The 18,366-nt window shown below is 43.3% G+C and overlaps 1 protein-coding gene across 13 annotated transcripts in view; it reads left to right on the top strand.

Moving 5' to 3' along the window:
• PDE8B (phosphodiesterase 8B) overlaps positions 1 to 18,366 on the top strand; it is a 217,240-nt gene that overhangs the window by 100,667 nt on the left and 98,207 nt on the right. For 5 of the 13 annotated variants that reach the window (XR_011425719.1, XM_023618139.2, XM_023618135.2 and 2 more), the window contains exon 2: positions 13,099 to 13,158. Coding sequence is in view for 12 of the 13 variants with exons in the window: in XM_023618139.2 (XP_023473907.1) it covers positions 13,099 to 13,158 (60 nt within the window). In the remaining variant the exon portion in view is untranslated. Of the gene's footprint in view, positions 1 to 10,376; positions 10,667 to 12,608; positions 12,714 to 13,098; positions 13,159 to 18,366 lie in introns of those variants that run through there. The other 8 variants (XM_023618132.2, XM_023618137.2, XM_070234650.1 and 5 more) reach the window with 4 other exon arrangements.

Here is an 18,366-nt window from a genome sequence, read left to right as displayed (position 1 = left end):
GAAAGAAAAGTTGGAAAGAAGGAAAACACAAAAGGGAAATAAAAGATTTGAGAGAAAGCGATAGATATGGAAGATAGTCAAAGGCAATATCTATATATCTATATGTCTGAAAAAATGAAAATCGAATCAATGAAATAGAAAATATATTAAAAAAATAAATGGAAGAAAACCTTCCTGGAAAAAGACTGGAACCCACCTACAGAAAGGGTACATTATGTACTTGGAAAATTGATCCAGAATAGATAACGCCAATACATATTCTGGTAATATAATTGCCCATCAAGAAAAAAAGAAATCTTTTTGGGCATCCAGGCAGAAAGACCAAGTCATTTTCAAGGGAAAGAAAATCAGATTGGCATCAGGCCTTGATAGCAATGCTTAAAGCCAGGAGACAATAGATAAACATGCTAAATTTAATCTAGAAGAGAAAGAATGAGCCAATTATTCTATATCCAGCCAAACTGACCTTCAAATATAAAAACCACACACAAATTGTTTGAACGTGCCGGAACTCAGGGAGTGAATTTCTCATGAACCCCTCTTGAGAAATTTCCTGATAACCTGTGTACCTGGAGAAGCTCTGACCCCAGGACTGGGGGCTGGCATGTGAGACCTTAGGTGGCATTAGCTTGTGTTCAGACCTCTGGTTTTCCTGGAATTCCATAAGTGTTCTTGGCCCAAAGACAGCTGTGAAAAGGAGCTCTGTTATCCCTCAGCTGGAATGCCAGTTCTCCTCTGCCCAGGTGTGGGTCTTAACTCTAGTTGTTTGGGTTGTTATTGTTTCGTATCCCTCCTTTTGGGAAGCCACACACCAATATGTGTAACTTGTGTGGCCTATTCTCCACCCAAAGGATACATATTATCTGATCTCTCTCTAATATCAACAAGAGGAAACCATTTGTTTCCATTGGGATTCTTTCCTTGTTAAGCATAGAAAAGCTTATGAAGTCTTGCTTAAGCAATTTTATTACTTCAGCAATAAAAGGCAATTTATTGGCTCACATAACTCAAAAGTCCAGAGGTAGAAACGGCTTTGGCCAAGGCTTAATCTGGTGGTTTGGTGATGTTAACAAAAGATCTGATTTCTTTCCGTTTCTCCACTCTGCTTTCCGTGGTGTTGTGACCTTCTCACGTGGTATCAAGATGTTATGGCTGTATGTTTCTATTGACAACCAGGGAGAAGTAAATGAGAGAGAGAGACAGAGAGAGAGAGAAACAGTCTTTTCTCAGCATTGCTAGCAAAATCCTGAGATAAAACTCTGAGGCAGCCTAAGTCACTTGGCTACCCCTAACCAGTCACTGTAGAGCCAGGGAAATTAAATGCTTAGCCATTTTCACATAAACTCATGTTTTCTTTAGAACCACATAGATTCCCAAACAGGAGTCGGTGATCCCTGGAAAGAGACAAGGTGGGAATGGATATTGGGGAGACTGTGGGTAAAGGAATTTTTTAAATGAATGTTGAATTTTATTAAAAGGCCATCTTGGCATCTCCTGAGATGATCATGTATTGATTTTCTCTTATTGATTATAGTGAGTTATGTAAATAAATTTATTGTTAGTGCTGTGGAGTGGATTCCAACTCCTAGTGACCTTGTGTACCTGCATGGTTTCTGCACCATCTTCTTGAACCTTCCCACACAATATCAGACAATGCTCTGCTGCTGGTCATAGGTTTTTCATGGTCAATTTTTTCGGGATTGGGTGGCCAGGTCCTTCTTTCTAGTCTGTCTTAGTCTGGAAGCTCTGCTGAAACCTGTCCACCATGGGTGACCCTACTGGTATTTGAAATCCAGGTGGCATAGCTTTCAGCATCACAGCAACACACACCTGCCACAATATGACACCCAACAGATGAGTGATGTGGTTCTCTGGCTAGGAAAGAAACCCAGGCTGTGGAAGTGAGAGCACCAAATCTTAACCACTAGACCCCCATGTAGATAGAAACCCTAATATTAAGTTAGGGGGCCAAAGCCTACTTAGCTATGCCCTGTGGAAGTAACTGAGGTTCTGAGAGCATCAGCTTGCTTCCCTTTTTCTTCTCTTTGTGCTTCTTCCAGCCCTTATGTAGACTTCTCTGCCTCTCCTCAGCCATCTGATGCTGGTGTCTCCAGAGCTTTTCCTGCTCTGAGTGATGGCATGGTTTTCACTGCCTCTCCTCTGTGCTGATGTCGCTGTCCCTGAGCTGCCTACTCACGTATCCCACAGCCTGGCAGGTTGGGTGGCCCAGAGGCTCTGCATGTCTAGCACTTTACTCATCATCCCCCATAAGCCTCTTTGACCTCCTGTTTTCCTGACAGCCAGTTTTTGAATGACCCACCCAGTCATTCAAACCCAAATCCATCAACTTCCCTTGCCTTGCTCTTCCTTGCCCACACGTGTCTCAGTTGATTTTATGACCTGTATCTGCTTCTAATTCATTGACTTCTCTCTATCTTCTACCACTGCTCCTAGTGCAGGCGCTCATTGTCTCTTGTCTGTATCAGTGCTTCTCAAACTTTAGCAGGATCAGTCACCTGGAGGGCGACATCAGTACACACATTGCTGGGCCCACCCTCAGAGCTTCTGATTCAGCAGGTCCAGATGAGCTTAAGATTGTCCATTTCTAATAAGTCCTGGGTGATGCTGATGCTGCTGGTCCAGGGACCACACTTTGAGAACCACTGGGCTAGGTCATCACAACAGCTCCTTTCTGATCTCTGGTCTTCCAGTCTTGACCCCCTTAGTCTATCCACGCTTCAACCAGAATGATCCAGCTAAATGCTAATCCAACAGTGCTATACCTTTGTCCTCCTAGTAAGCCCCAGCTTCACACCATGGCAAGACCTTGACCTGTGACTGGCTCCTTCCTCCCTCTCCAGCCCTGTCACCCCCATCTGCAGACCCACGTTGCTTGTGGTTGTCCGCATGAACTCCGTTCTTTGCCTTTCCTCATGGTGTTCCATTGGCCTGAAATGCCCCTTCCAACACTCTTCACCTGGCTCATTCGCTCCTTCATCAGTGAGCTCTGGTGTGATTTCCTGGAAGTTCACCTGAATTCCCAGATGTAGCTAAATGCGTCTTGCCTGGGTTCCCGTAGCACCCTGCAGGTTCCTCTGGCTTGTTCCTTACCACCATTATTGAGTTGGTTGCAGAGCGCTGTGCTCTCTGATGAAGGTATTTTAACGCCTTGGGTGACAAAAGGTGGGAGCTTGAGGCTCATCAGGATGAGCCAGGGGCAGAGCTTTAGAGCAAGAATAGAAGGGAGCCTCTCACTTGCATTCCTCTGTCAGATGAGAGTGTGTTATTCAGCCTGTTCTCCAGTCGAGAGAGGAGGAAGGTGTGAGTGGATCCAAGACAGGTTGTAAGTTTGAACCTCTTTTTTGAAGAAACGTTCTTGGGTTGAATGGAAAGTGGTCTTTTGGAACTTACTGAGTCTTTTTCTGTGCTTGAGAGTTTTCCATTTTTTTCTCCACCAGTGGACACATTCGTTCTGTAACCCTTTCTGCCTCTCTGGGTTTCTGGGAGAAAGGAGGAGGGTGCTGCTGTGGGAGCCCTTCCTCAGCTCAGCCACATGCAGATGAAGAGGCCACCTCCACCTTCATGGTGCTCCCTTGTCCTCTTCCCTGAATTTTAAAAGATATTATTTTAAAAAAACAAGGACTCAGATTGTGGGTGTTGTCACGTTGGCTTTTGATGTAAGTCACTGTAGAATCAGCGGGCCGAGGCGCAGTGGGGACCAGCCTGCCACGCGTGCACCTCTGTTAGGTGAACGGGGGCGGGCAGGGCCCTGGGGAGACCTTCCAGGTGAGCCTGCTGGTTCCCGCGGCACTGTCATGTATGCTAAGCTTTTAGAAATGGTGAGCTTTTCATTGTATGGTGCTTCACTTAGGGTTTCCATCTATAGGATTTTTATGCATAACCATTTGGAAATCATTGTTTTTGCCAAGGTAAGTACAATTCCTTCTCAAAAAAGTAGGCATTTGCATTTTGTGGGTGACTTCTCATGAGCTACTTTTTTAAAATGGGATTTATTGACATGAGATTAGTTTTTAAATGGGAGTCAGCGCTCGTCACTAACTCGTTACTCCTGACGTCCACACGATCCGTGGACTCGGGGTCTGACGGTTGCAGTCCCCCCGGTGCGAGTGGCCCTGAGTCACCAGAGTCAGGAAAGCGAGTGTAGTTGAGTTCTGGTGTGGTACCAGACGTGGCTAAAAATCCAGAGTTGCTTCAGAGTCACCAGGACCCTCGTGTGAGATTCTCCTGAGCCAGGCAGGGCAGACGTTTGGCTCTTGGTTTTCTAAGGCAATTCTAGGTATCAGTGATAAAACTGAGGGCAGAGGCAGCGTGGATAATTGAAGTCCACAGGAAATCTCTAAAACGCATTTTTAGCAGATGTTTTCTGTTTCCTTGCCCATCAAATCTATTTACCAGAACTGCTGACCATCTAGCAAAACTGACTGATTTTTTAATGTCCTCTCTCCCGCTTTCTCCCATCTTCATTTAGCGTTATGGAGAAGGCAGAAAGCAGGATGGGAGAGCATCAGAAGTGCTTGGGTTTTTCCACAATCTGGATAATTGCCTCCTGAATAATCAGAGATCTACTGTTCTTTGCTTGTCCTCTGTTATACAATGTAATTTTAAACGCTTGAAGTCATCTGGCAGTTTCTATTATCAGTAATATCCCTAATAAAAGGAAGGAAGTTAGTTCAGGGATGTCACATTTTGCGGTTGCCTTTAAATTCCTCTGTCCTCCAACTCAGACCCTAGGTTTGACCTTTGGAATCTGGGAGTGGTGTTGTGTTTACACACACTTGGCCTGGTGACATGGTGACTAAATTGTGACGTTGTGGACGCTCCATGCCTCCATTCTGCACTGCATGTGTGGTGTGAAGCCTTTTGACATGATCATAATATTGAAGTGCAGCCGGGGTTTTTTCCTCTGAAGCTAGTGCTCTCTAAGGCTTCCCCGTCCTGGCCTCCTCCGGGTACTCACCGTCGCATGGGTTGCGTTCTAGACTATTTTTTATTGTTCCATTTTGATGCATAATTGATCTCAGGCTGAGTTCTTTTCTCATGCCTGAATAAGGTTGCCTGAATAACGTCTGTTTCATCTGATGTTTGTGGGGAGGGGATGGCTTCTCCATTAGACTGTGTTTGGATCCGATGGCATCTCGGATGCCTGCTTGGATGTCTTTTAACTACCACTTCGGCGCTAACCAGAGGGGGCCTCCATCCCTTCTCACGGCAGTGTTTTCCAGCCACGGTGGGGCACGCCATCCTCTTCTCTGCTCTCCCAGTAAGACTCACTGAGTGTGGCAGCAGTACTTCAGAAAGAACAGCCTTGTCACCAACAGTGACAGTGGGAATGGGAGAGGGCACGGGTGGGGGCCACTGTCAGACGCAGCACTGCCTCGTCCGGCACCTGGGGCCGGTGGAGGGGAGCATCTTGCTCTTGCCCTGGCTGCAGACTGCGTTGGCTCTGACAGACGTCTATCCTGATCGCCCCACTTGCCTCGTCTTCCCTGTGGTCATTATTTCTCAGCCAGATCTTTCATGTCTTATTCATAAATTATTTTAAAACTGAAGTCTCTTTGTATACTATCTTAAGACCTTTCTGGAACAAACTGAGGTACAAGCGAATATATAAATAAGAGCTTGGTCTTCCAAGTGAGACGGGTCTAGGCTTAAATCTCAACTCCAGCCCTTCGAGTGAGCTGCTTAACCTTGCTGGAGCTTTCACTTCTTCAGCCGTGAAGACGTGGGGTTGCTGTGACCGTTACCCGCAGTGACGTAAGTTGGGGTTCATCAGTCCCCTCTTGTCTTACTGTGGCACAGGGTGGTTACTTATCTTGAGCAAGATCTCATGAGTCCCAGCCCAACTTTCCAGGATTCATTTTATGTAGACTATTTATATAATGGCTGCTGCTCAATTAACATTAACCCCAAAATAGAAAATAGACTTTTCCAATAAAATTAAATGCATTTTGCAGTATTTGAGATATACAACAAACTAGAAAATATAACTTAGTAAACACCTATGTACTCACTCTGTCCTGCTTTAAAAAATAGATGATGAACAATAGTTGAAGTCCCTGGCATTTTCTTCCTAGAAAACATCACCCTCTCTACCAGCAGGACCACTTGCCTGAACTGGGAATTTATAAGCATTTCTTTGTACTGTTATAATATATTCCTACACTATATCCAGTATTGTTTTAAATATTTTAAAACTTTATATAAGTGGTATTCTAAGGCATGTATTTTTCTAAAACTTATTTTTTACTTGATGTTTGTGAAATTGATCCATTTTGAATGGATAGCTTTAGTTGACCCCTTTTCTTTGTTGTATAATACTCCATTGTGTGGATATTTCTTGATTTATTAATTTTTTGGCAATGGATGTTAATGGATTGAGGAGTAGCCTGTTTTGAAGTTTTTGTTATATATCTGCTCCAGAGATTCTTGTAAATGCCTCCTTATTACACCCTGGAGATCCACTCACGTTGGAGGTAGATTGTAGGATATACACTTCTTCATCTTTACTAGAAATCCCCAAAAGATTTGTCAAAGTGGCAGAACCAGTTTACACACCCACACAATGTATGAGTTCCTGGGGGTCTACCCTCTTGCCCATGCTAGATAGTATTTGACTCTTTTTTTTCTTTTTTTGTGTGAAGAAGATTGTCCCTGAGCTAACATCTGTTGCCAGTCTTCCTCTTTTTGCTTGAGGAAGATTGTCTCTGAGCTAATATCTGTGCCAGTCTTCCTCTACTTTATGTGGGTTGCCGCCACAGCATGGCTTGATGAACAGTGCTAGATCCATGCCCAGGATCCAAACCTGCAAACCCCAGGCCACCAAAGTGGAGCACGCAAACTTAACCACTATGTCACTGGCCTGGCCCCAGTGTTCAACTTCTTAATTCTACCATTCTGTTGATGTAAAAAAATGACTGGATGTGACATAGTATCCCATTGTAATTTAAAATTTTTATTTTCCTGATTACTGAAGATTGAGCGTCTCTTCATACTTGTATTTCCTCTTCTGTGAATTTTCTCTTCCAATTTTTTGCCCAACTTTCTTTTTGGTTGTCTTTTTATTGATTTTTTTAAAGATTTCATTGTATGTCCTGGTTACTAATACTTGTTGGTTTCCTGTATTTTAGGTATCAGCTCTCAGGCTGTTGCCTTTTTTCTCTTTTACTAAAATGTTTTTGCTTTTGACTTTGTTTTTGGTGAATAGAAGTTTTAAAATTTAAAGTCAAATTGATCTTTTCTTTTATGGTTGTATATTTTGATGAGTAGATATTTGTATGTTTGTATTTATGTGATAAAACCTCATGCTGCCAAATTAATGTAATATTCTAAACGGCAGAGCATAAAACGCAAAGTCAGTGGCTATGTCACCCTCTGTGAGTATCTCCTGACTATGAGTAGTCTTCCATATGTGTATGTGTGTAACAAAAAAAGACTATAAGGGAAATCTTTTATTTTGATTCTAATTTAAGGATGCTATTTGGGGGAAATAAATCATCACATGTGAAGGAGTATGATTTCCTCCTGCCTAAGTGATAATCTTGTGTTTTTGGAGGGGTTTCTGGAAAAAAACTCTGTGGGTGTGTGGGTTCTGGTGTGATGGCTCAGTCTGGGTGGGTTTTGGTGCCTTCCACAAGGTAAGTGCTCTGTTGATACTTGTTGAACAAATGCACGTGTCATAGAGTCTGACACTGACAGCAGACAGGTCTGCTCAGAGGAATAGACTAGTGCTTCTCAACCCTGTTGCACCCGAGGAGATTTAAAATGCTGATGCCTGGGCCCTGTCCTTAGAGATTCTGCATCCCTTGGCTTAAAGGAGGACTCAGGCATTGATAAATTTTTAGTGTTCCCCAGGTCCTTCGATATGAAGCCCGGGCTGAGAGCTTGTGCCTCAGAGAATTGGAAGCAGGAAAGTGAGAGAGGAGCAGGACCGCCTGTTGGGCGCTGAAATGTCCAGGGTGGCAGAGTGTCCAGGGTGCCAGGAGGTGCTGCCCTGGCCAGAATCAAAGCAAGTTGAGGCTGGAGGCTGGGGGAGGGCAGAGCCAGCCACCGAGGCCCTTGGCTGAGAAGGTGTATGAGGAGGAGGGAAGCATTCTGGATGCGCTGGGGGCAGCGGGCCTGGGGAGCGGAAACAGGAGGTTCCCAGGCTGGAGCAGGGATGCCCCTCCTTGGGGTGGGGCCTGTGGAGGCTGCAATGCTGGTGCCTCTCTGACCAGAAGCCGGAGGGCAGGATGGGCCCATTAGAAGGCAAAAGGCAAAGACCGTGCTTACCCAGAGCTCAGAGGAATAAAGACAGAAGTCTGGCCCGGAGTAGAGGGTGGACAGGGGATGCCTTGAGAAATTGAAATACCGTTTCAAAATCAGAGCTAACAGGGCAGCAGGCAGAGTTGGCTAAGGATATTTGAAAATGCCTATTCATGAGCCCACAGCTGGTCCCTTTTGTGAGTGAAAAATGACCTTTACCATGGAGCCCCGCTCAAGAAGTGAAGTTGGGTTTGCCCTAGTGCACGTGTATACGCCTGTGTGTACACACGTGCGTGAACACTCAGTGCTGTAGACGGTGGGGAGGAAGGATTTCCAAAGAGAAGTTGTTGAGGTGGGGAAGATTCAGGCTCTGAGCTTGTTTTTGGAAGGTGGAGGTTATGGAAGCCCTGTCTGTGTATGGGCAGTTTAGTTCAATTGCACAAAGCACTCACTGAGCACCTTCTAGATGCTGGGGATAAAACTGTGAAAAAGACAGAGACTGTGTCCTCAAGAAACCTGCAGTCTTGCCAAGAAGAAAGATATTTAAGTGAGTAATAAAGTGGATGCTGTGAAGTCCAGGAGGAGTGCTGAGGGGAGTGAGTCGTGAGTTCCACCGTGGTGCTGCCAGCCTTCAGGGAGCGGGGGCGTGGGAGTGGGCCTGGAGGGTGCGTCAATGTGCCGAGCGGATGGGGTTGCAAGGCCTTCCCAGGTCAACACTTGCCTTCCTGAATTCTCACTTCCTTCTTGTTTCAGGGAAGCTCTAAAACTCGATTCCAGGTTATTTAACAAAATTCCCAAAGGTGAGACGACCAAGAGCTGTGGCGTCTCCACCTGAGAATGTGGTGCGGTGACAGGTGAACTGCCAGCCTTACCGACCTTAACTTTTGTCTCTTTCCTCTGCCTACCCTGCACCAGCTGGCCTTCATCTCGGAGTTCCCTCTCCATTGAAATGAGGCCAGGCTGTGTGGGGGTTTGCTAATTTTTTCTTGATCATCGTGATATATTTGCCCACTTGCTTTCACGGCTGTAGTTCCTACTCATAGCAGCATCTTTGTTCGTTTTTGCTAAATCTCTGTTCTTGTCTATCCTGAACATAGGCAGACCAAATGTTTGATTTTCCCATCATAAATCTGATCCTGTAAATCCTCTGCTCAAAAACCTGCAGTGTGTTTGGTGCCTACAGAATAAAAAGGGAGCTCCTGTCCACTCCCCTCCCAGTCCTCGCCGTCGCTCACTCTCTGATCCAGCTTCTCTAGACTCTTGCTCTCCCCACCATGATCACCTTTGCCTTCTCGCCTCCATGCCTTTGCTTGTTTTCCTATGTGCCTGGAATCTCCTCCCTGACCCAGGCTCCTTGTCTTCTTTTTCTTCGTGACCTGTGAAGTCTTCATGAAGCCTTCCTCATCTCCCCACCTCCCAAACCAGGAGTATTATCTCCTTTCCTTCAACTTCACAGTCTGCGGGAAATGTCTGTCAACCAGAATTCTATATCCTGCTCAACCATCAAACGAGAGCGAGTGATAGACATTTGCAGATCGACAAAGACTGAAGGACTTTGCCACTCAGAGACCCTCTCTGAACGAGAAAATACGTCCCCAACTGCGCATTCAGGGACCTGTGTTGCTAGCTTGAGATCAGCTGTGGTGAAAGTATTTATACCATATAGTCAACAAATGCTACGAAATAGGACTCTTTTTCTCTTGGAGAGCCAGCTACGTGCATGTATGCATGTATGTTACCATGCACACACATGTGTATGCACAAGTATTTAACACACTATAAATGTCGGGCAGTTAATATTGTGCTGTTGGTCAGCAATGCCTCCTCCTTGGGTGTTGGGGAAAGCTTTGTGGTCAGAGTGGCTAGGAAGTGTGCATCTCTTCACACTCTTGTCCCATCCTCCTCTCCTCTCGGGAGCTGGAATTATATTACTTATGACCCTGCCCCTTCTTGCTTCTGTGTCCTTGGCAAATTTGGGAGCTTCCTGGAATCGGAGCTAATATGCTAATTAAGGATCTGTGCATCTGCAGTTGCTCAAAGTTCACTCTTTGAAGTAGAGAATCTTGGCTCTGCTACACAGGCATCAGTAAATGGTCTCCTGTTTCTGTTCATAGTTGCTCTTTTCCAAGTTGGTGAAGTGCAGGCAGTAAGACTCCTGTGTCAGAAATAGAACTCTGCGAACTGCTGCTGCTCTCCGTGACTCTACCTGCTGCAGATCCTGCTCTGCGGGGCACCGCCTCGTCCCAGCCCTCAGAGCTGAAGCGGGCACGTCCCAGGGTTCTGTTGAGATAGTTGACCTCCCTTGGACACAGAAACCAAGGTCAGATGACTGGGAGGCCAGCCCAGGAAGGAAATGCAAGCCCAGAGACGAGAAGCAAAGTGTGGGTCAGGACTACAGCAGCTGGTAAACTGAGGCCCCAAGCTGGCGGTGGAGGAATAGAGCCAGGACATGGGAGGGAGCACCGTGAAGTGGGGCTGGGGGGAGATAGGTGAGGAGCAGGTCCGGAGGTGAGAGGCAAGGCTCTTGGAGAGGGTCCACCAGCCTTGTGCTTCTGCCCCTGGTTTCTGCTTTCCTTCCACCTGAGCTGGCTCAGGCAGAGCTTCGAATGCTGGATGCAGGCAGGGAACTGTTGTAGCCATAGGAGAAAGCTGTAGAAGGAAAAAGGATGCCTTCTAGCCTGAGTGTTGCTTTTAAAACTCCATGTCGTCACTCAGTAGCCGTTGCCTATCTCCCTGAGATCACTCCTGTGAAAGTGCCTGTCACAATACTTGAGACAGAAGGGGGTTAGGGGTCGCTGACACTGTCATCACACCGTCTCCTGGCAGTTTAAATGGCCTATGTAACTACTTCATGCTCATAGTGGTTACTCAGGAAGTATACAGGCATGTGTGGGTAAAGAGTGAATTATCATGTCTTGGACAGTCTGTGTCCTTCTAGCACAGGTCCTTCCCCCAGGCTCTTAGCCTTCCAAAACAAGTCACTGTTTCTTATTCCGTTTAAACTTTTTTGGGTTTATTTCATTTGTTTATTTTCTGCCCCTGGATGACCTGGGAGCCAGTTTTGCTGGAGAAACCACTAACGGTGGCCTTGTTGGAGGGGGCTTCTGAGTGTGGTGGATGCAGTGAACCAGGGAGAGGGTGTCCCAGATTATCAGTCAGATTTATCTTACTATACCAAGTTGGTTTCTCTTCTTAATCATCCACTTTTTAGCAAAATTCTGGCAGTTGTCCTGCTTTTGAAGGACAATGTTTGTTTCAAACAATAGAAACTGCCTTTGGAATGGAGCCACCTGGGGGCCTGGTGGCACAGGGGGACCTTCCTCCTCCAGCTGAGTCATTCTTGCGGCTGTGCACACACACTGGGGGCTGCTGTATATCAGCACACACACCTCGCAGAACATTGTTTTACTTAGAGAATAGAGACATAAGAGAGTTACACACTTGACTTGAATGTGTCACTGTTACCTGAAGACAGCAGTGAGACCCTGAAGGAACTTGTTCCTGGTCTGTGGGCTAAGGGACTAGAGGCCCTGAGTTGGTGTAGTTATGACAGGCCTGTGGGAAGGACCCACCATCGGGAGGTCGACTCCCTAAGAAGAGAGCGACTTTGCCCTCCTGAGACCCACCGCAGAGGGCCAGGAGCCTTGTGAGCAGTCACAGAGGGCTCTCAAGTTTTCTTCTGGCTGGTTTAGAGAGAGGCCAAAGCCCCTAGTGTCATTTCTTCACACAATGATGCCAAGATGGTGCGGGGAGAGCATCAACCTCACAGAGGAGAAGGATGTCAGTGACTTATGGTCATGTTTTGAAGAAGATTTCACACCATGCATATGGGGAGTTAAGCATGGGAAGAGGGGAAGAAAGGAGAAAGGGAAATTTTAGTCTTCAAAAGTATAATTTAAAGAAAGTCCTGCTTCTCTTGTTTTTTAACTGATAAAGCCTCCTTTGGCCCTTGAGTCATTGTGGTGTCTCTGGTCCTCTGAATTCTGATGCTTGCTGAAGGTGCTCCACCCACTGACAGGGGCCCCACACGGTGTGTTGAATGCAGGATAAGCTTCCAAGTAGTGGCAAAGCGACTGCAGCCTCTTAGAGAAAAAATTGGATCGAGGGAGGTGAGGCCAAGACCTTCAGTCCAATTGTTTAAAGAAAAGTCATTTTTAGGAATCCAAGTAAAGTAATTAAAAATAAGGCAAATATTTGCTCAATGCTTGCAGCCAAAGTCAGTTGGATGGTGTGGGGCTGTGTGGGTCAGTGAACACCTAAACTCATTCCTGGAGTCACGGGGAAGATTAGCCTCCGCGGTTGGGGAGGAGCTAAGCCTGAGACGGGCAACTTATTCCTGGTAAACGTGGGCAAGAGGAAGCTGTTTATTCTTCATATTAAAGCATGAAGATAAGAATATCTAAATATGGGAGTAGCTCTGAAACCATAGAAATGCTTTAGCTTCCACATTTGTAAGACATTTTTACTCTTTTTTGAAGTTTCAGGATAATAGACTCGCATGGTGCCCGCACACAGTGGGTCCTCAGTAAATAATTATTGAATTTTTTTTCTCGCGTAAAACACACTTATTGTAAGTAAGTAAAAATAACCCCCAATCCCACCATTTAGCATTGGGGGTACATCCTCCCAGATGCTGTCAGTGCATAGAAATGTAAATTCTTTTACAAAACTGGGATTTGTACTGTCCATGATGATTTGTAACCTGTCTCCATGTCAGTAATAAATGGGATCCTTTTATTCAGCATCTGTAAAGTGGCATAAGGTCCCTGTGTAAGGAAGGATTTGTCAGTTTGAGTGGCTTGACTCGACACATCTCATATGCTCTCTTTTCTTTAGCAGGTTTCTTCTGCAGAGGTACGGATTGGGCCCATGAGACTGACGCAAGATCCTATTCAGGTACGCCTCCGACACTCAGGAGCGGCTTCGGTTTCAGAGCGTGTGGGTCTGTGAGCGCCCTCTGAGAGCTCTTCTGGTACCACAGCAGATAACTATCCTCGCCCCTCCATAGATGCCTGTACCTACATGCATAGTGTATACATAGTGTGTATGTTTGTGTGGGTTTGTAAATGCTTGCTTTTAGTGTCATACTTGAGGACTCAAATTGTTTTCTTGAAGACTTGTAACATTGCCATGTCTTGTGTATAAGCCTAACAGTGGATTGCCTGGTGGATGGTGAGGGAGAGCAATTCTTCCACCAAAAATCTAGTCTGTTCCACATCCTGCTGCAGTCAGAAAGGGACACAGCCGTGTGTGGTGAAGGGCAGGGCTTTGCCAGGAGTCACAGCTGGGTGTCAATCCTGCTCTGCCTTTAACCAGCTGTGTGAGTTTGCATGTATTGCTTGACTTCTCCACCCAGTGTCTGTAAACTGGAGATGAGAATGCCTCGCTCATAGGAAATTATGAGTTAAGTGAAATGACATCGAGTGCCTAGAACTCTACCTGGCTGTGGAAGGCGCTCAGTAAGTGATAATTGTTGTTGTTGGCTGGGAAGAGAAGCTGACAAAAGACCCGTGTGACTTGAGCCAAGCAGCCTACTGGGCTCTAAAACACGGAGGGAACTGGCTCCAGGGAAACGAGGCCTGGGACCTGCAGAATGGACCTTGTTCTGACAGTGACAGCCACTGTGTCCTCCCTGCAGCCCCTCCAGCTTCCTGTGCCCCCTGCAGAGAAACATGTGTGAGAGGGGTTTGTACCCTTTTAAGTAATTGCTGAAATCCCATCTGCATAGACATTATTCTGGTAGGCCTGAAGAAGCGAGCCTCCTTGTAAAGACTAGCTTGTTAGCACCTGGGAGCCTGTCCTCTACTTGGGGTAAGTGAAGATGCAGAAAAGATGTAAAAACAAACCAAACCACATGTAGATGAAAGTGAAAAACCAACCAAGAAAATGTGCTGTTTGATTTATGAGCAAATGGAAAAGAAAATAATGTTTTACTGTTGCTTAGAAAAGGAAATACAAATCTAGGGGAAGGAAAAAAACAAAAGAGATTTAAGCTTGGGAAAATTTGATGAAAACAAATTTAGGAGCAGAGAGAGAAAAAACTTCGCTAAAATAAACATAAGCCCCAACTACTTGTATAGAATACAAATAAGTGGAAAATTCCAGTAATCTTTCTGGGGGCACGTACTTTGTACTCCAATTTGAATAAAGGCAATGACAAAGGATCTGATATCAGGGTTTATTCCCAAAGCAATTTCTAAAATATTTTTGGGGATTAGTGTAGTTTTGGATCAGTTGGTTTAATTTAACTTCATTTTTGCCCTGTGCTGTACTGGCAATGAATGCTCATGATAAGGATGTTTCATTCTTTTAAAAATGTTATTTGTCAAATTGTAAAAAATTTAAAATATTCATAAATGCACATGTATATACCCATACTCACTTTTATCAAATATCAGCAGTGTGCTTTGTTTCAGAGAAGTTTTTTTCAGAAAAAAGATTACAGCAAAGCCCTTAATTTATCCCTTTGCCCACCTCCTTTCCTGAAAAGTTATAATACATATTTGTGTATTTATTCTACATATGTATGTATCCATTCATAGTATTTACTCTTGTTTTGAATATTTTAAGCTTTGTTTGAAAGGTGTCGTGCTGTAGGCATCATTCTAAAAATTTTTTTTAATTTTTCATTCAACATCATTTGGTGTCATCTAAGAATGCATTGGCTAGTCTCAGGTCACAGAGATTTACTCTATGAGTTTTCTGTTTTCTTCTAAGAGTTTATACTTTTAGCTCTGTGATCCATGTTGAGTTAATTTTTATGTATTGGCATGAGGTAGGGCTTCATGCTTTTGCATTTAGATATCTCATTGTTCCATCAGCATTGTGCAAAGGAATATTCTTTCCCTGTTGAATTGTCTTGGCACCTTTGTTAAAAATCAACTGACCCTAATTGTGAGGGTTTATTTCTGGATTCTCAGTTCCATTCCATTGATTTATGTCTGTCTTATGCCAGTACCACACTGTCTTGATAACTGTAGCTTTGAAGTGTGTCCCCCAACTTTCTTTTTTTGTTTGTATGTTTTTTTTTGAAGAAAACTAGCCCTGAGCTAACATCTGCCACCAATCCTCCTCTTTTTTGCTGAGGAAGATTGGCCCTGAGCTAATATCCATGCCCGTCTTCCTCTACTTAATATGTGGGATGTCTGCCACAGCATGGCTTGATAAGCGGTGTGTAGGTCCACGCCTAGGATCCAAACTGGCAAACCCCATGCCGCAGAAACAGAATGTGTGAACTTAACTGCTCTGCTACTGGGCTGGCCTCCTCTACTTTCTTATTTTTTAAGATTGTTTTGGCTGTCTGGGTCCCTTGCATCTTTGTATGGATTTTAGGACCAGCTTATTAATTTCTACGGGGGAAGGTGAATCAGCTTGGGATTTTGATATTGATTGCCATGAACCTCTAGATCAATTTTGGGAGTGTTACTATGTTAACAGTTTTGTCTTTCAACCATTAATATAAAGTGTCTTTCCATTTATTTAGATTTTCTTTAACTTTAAAATGACATTTTATAAGATTTCAGTGTATGTCTTTTATTTTTTAGTTAAACTTATTCCTGAAATATTTTCTTGTCTTTGATGCTGTAATAAATGGAGTTGTTTCTTTAATTTCATTTTGGGTCATTCATTGTTACTATATAGAAATACAGATTATTTCTGTATATTGATCTTGCATCCTGCAACCTTGCTGAATTCATTTATTAGCTCTTACATTTTTTTGTGGATTCCTTAGGATTTTCTATATCCAAGATCATGTCATTACTACTTCCTTTCCAATCTGAATACCTTTTATTTATTTTTTGCCTAATTGTCCTGCTAGAACCTCCAAAACAACAGTGTGTTTGGTTTTATAAGATACTTCCAGATCTTATAAAAGTGGTTGTATCATTTTACACTCCTGCGAGCAATATGAGAGTTCTGGTTCTTCCAAATGCTTGGTGATATTTGATGTTTCAGTATTTTACTTTGAGCTGATCTAGTGGGTGAGTAGTACTATCTTACGGTGATTTAAATTTGCATTTCTCCATGATTAATAATGTTGAGCACTTTTTCATTTGCTTATTGGTCATTCCTCTACTTTTCTGAATGTTTGGTTGTCTTCTGCCCATCTCTAGTCATCTTTAAAAAGTTGAATTGTAGGACATCTTTATATATTCATGTTATAAGTCCTTTGTCAGATTTTGAGGATATTTTCTCCCAATCCATGGCTCTTCTATTCATCTTCATGACTCTGGCTTTTGACAAGCAAAAATTTTGATTTTGTTATAGACTAATTCATCACTTTTGTGGTTAATGTTTTCTGTGTTCTAAGAATCTTTACCTACTCCTAGGGTGTGAAGATAACTTCTTATGTTTTCTTCTAGAAACTTTATTCTTAACTTTTAATTTTAGATCTGTAATCTGTCACAAGTTCATTTTTGTGTATGATATGATATGGGGGTCAAGGCTCGTTTTTATTTGCCCATATTGATGTTCAGCTGTTCCAGCTCCACTTTTTGAAAAGACTGTCCATTCCCTCATCCACTGAAGCGCGTTGATACTTTTGCTACTGAGTCTTTGATGTTTGTGGCCACTTGTTTGGTGGCCAGTAATGGAGCCAGCTTTGAAATTTTCCACAAAAAGCCTTTAAAAAGATGTATCTCTATTCCTTGAATACAGGATTCTATATATAAATGAAGGAATTCAACTTTATTAATGATGCTCTTCAAGCCATCTCTTATCTTAGATTTTGACTGTATGATCTATCAGTTTCTATTGCAGTAGATATGTCAATATTATCAATATTTGTTAATATTTGCTGATATTGTGAGTCTGTGGTGTTAATGTATATCTAAGTTCTTGATTGTTGTATGGTCTTGGTCCTTTTTGTTATTATGTAGTGTCCATCTTTCAACTTTTGCCTTAAATTCTGTTTTATCTGTTTGTAATATTCCCAGACCGGCTTTCTTTGGTTAACATTTTCCTGGTATATCATTTTCTGTCTTTTCATTTTCAGTTTTCTTTATAACTTTATATTAAATATTCTCCTTGTAAGTAGCACATAGCTTTCTTATTCTAAAACCTATTCTGTTAATCTCTGACTTCTAATAGTTATGTAATTTCAATCTGATTACACTGAGTGTGATTACTGATACAATTAGTCTTATTTTGTATTTTCTGTTTTATTACTTTTTCTTCTTTCTGCTTTTTGTCAAATTGACAGTTTTCAGAATTACCTTTTATTTTCTTTGTTTTAGAAGCTATAGGTTATGCTTCTATTTTTTTAGTGGTTATCCTTAAGTTATTTTCAACATGCTTGCTTAGCAGTGAAATTTTGTAACAAAGTCTGCTATGCTGTATTTCTGTCCTCTCAAACATGATATAGTCATTTTCAGGATTTAAATATCTGTTAACGGCTGCGCTCCCTCATCACTGAAAAACAATTGTCTGTAATTTTGGATTTACTGAATTTGGTATATTAAAACATAACAAAAGTTCTAATTTGTACTCATAAGCTATGAAATATAATGGTAAAATGAACACAGTGAACCCACCACCCAGCACAAGAGGTGGAATGTTTCCAGTGCTACTGTGTACCCCACCTCGTTCCTGCCACTTGAGTTTGACCCAAATGACAACAGATGCAAGTGGTCAAGAGTCCTTCTGAGTGAGGAACAGAATAATTAAGAGACTGGTTTTTTTTTAAAGATAAGAAGCTCAACTTAGAACTAAGAATACCTTTACTACTGGGTCTCATTCGAACATAGAGTTGGACTCCTTGATTCGTCCAGTAAGGATCTGTGGGTTCCTGTGTGTTCCAGCCTCCACGCCAGGCGCTGCAGACGGAGGAGGGACTGCACGGTGCTCCCCGGCCACCCAGAGAGGTCTGGTGCGGCGGCTTTATTGTTTATAACCTTCTGACTTTAGGGGCATTGATATCTACTCTAGCGTTATTGTGCCTCTGCTACCGACATTGCAACTGTCTTAGAAAAATCAACTGTCCTAGTACCTTAGTTTTTGTATTTATTTTTTCTTGGAGAAAAATATCTGTTGTTATTCAGTGGTGTGCTGAAAATGTTAATTAGCTACATCAGCCAGAGCTCTTAGGGCTTGAAAGGAACTTGC

The sequence above is a fragment of the Equus caballus genome, chromosome 14 (genome assembly GCF_041296265.1).
Source record: "Equus caballus isolate H_3958 breed thoroughbred chromosome 14, TB-T2T, whole genome shotgun sequence".
NCBI classification, from domain to species: Eukaryota; Metazoa; Chordata; class Mammalia; order Perissodactyla; family Equidae; genus Equus; species Equus caballus.
The sequence above is the reverse complement of the archived record's forward strand: the minus strand, read 5'-3'. Positions and strand labels throughout refer to the sequence as shown.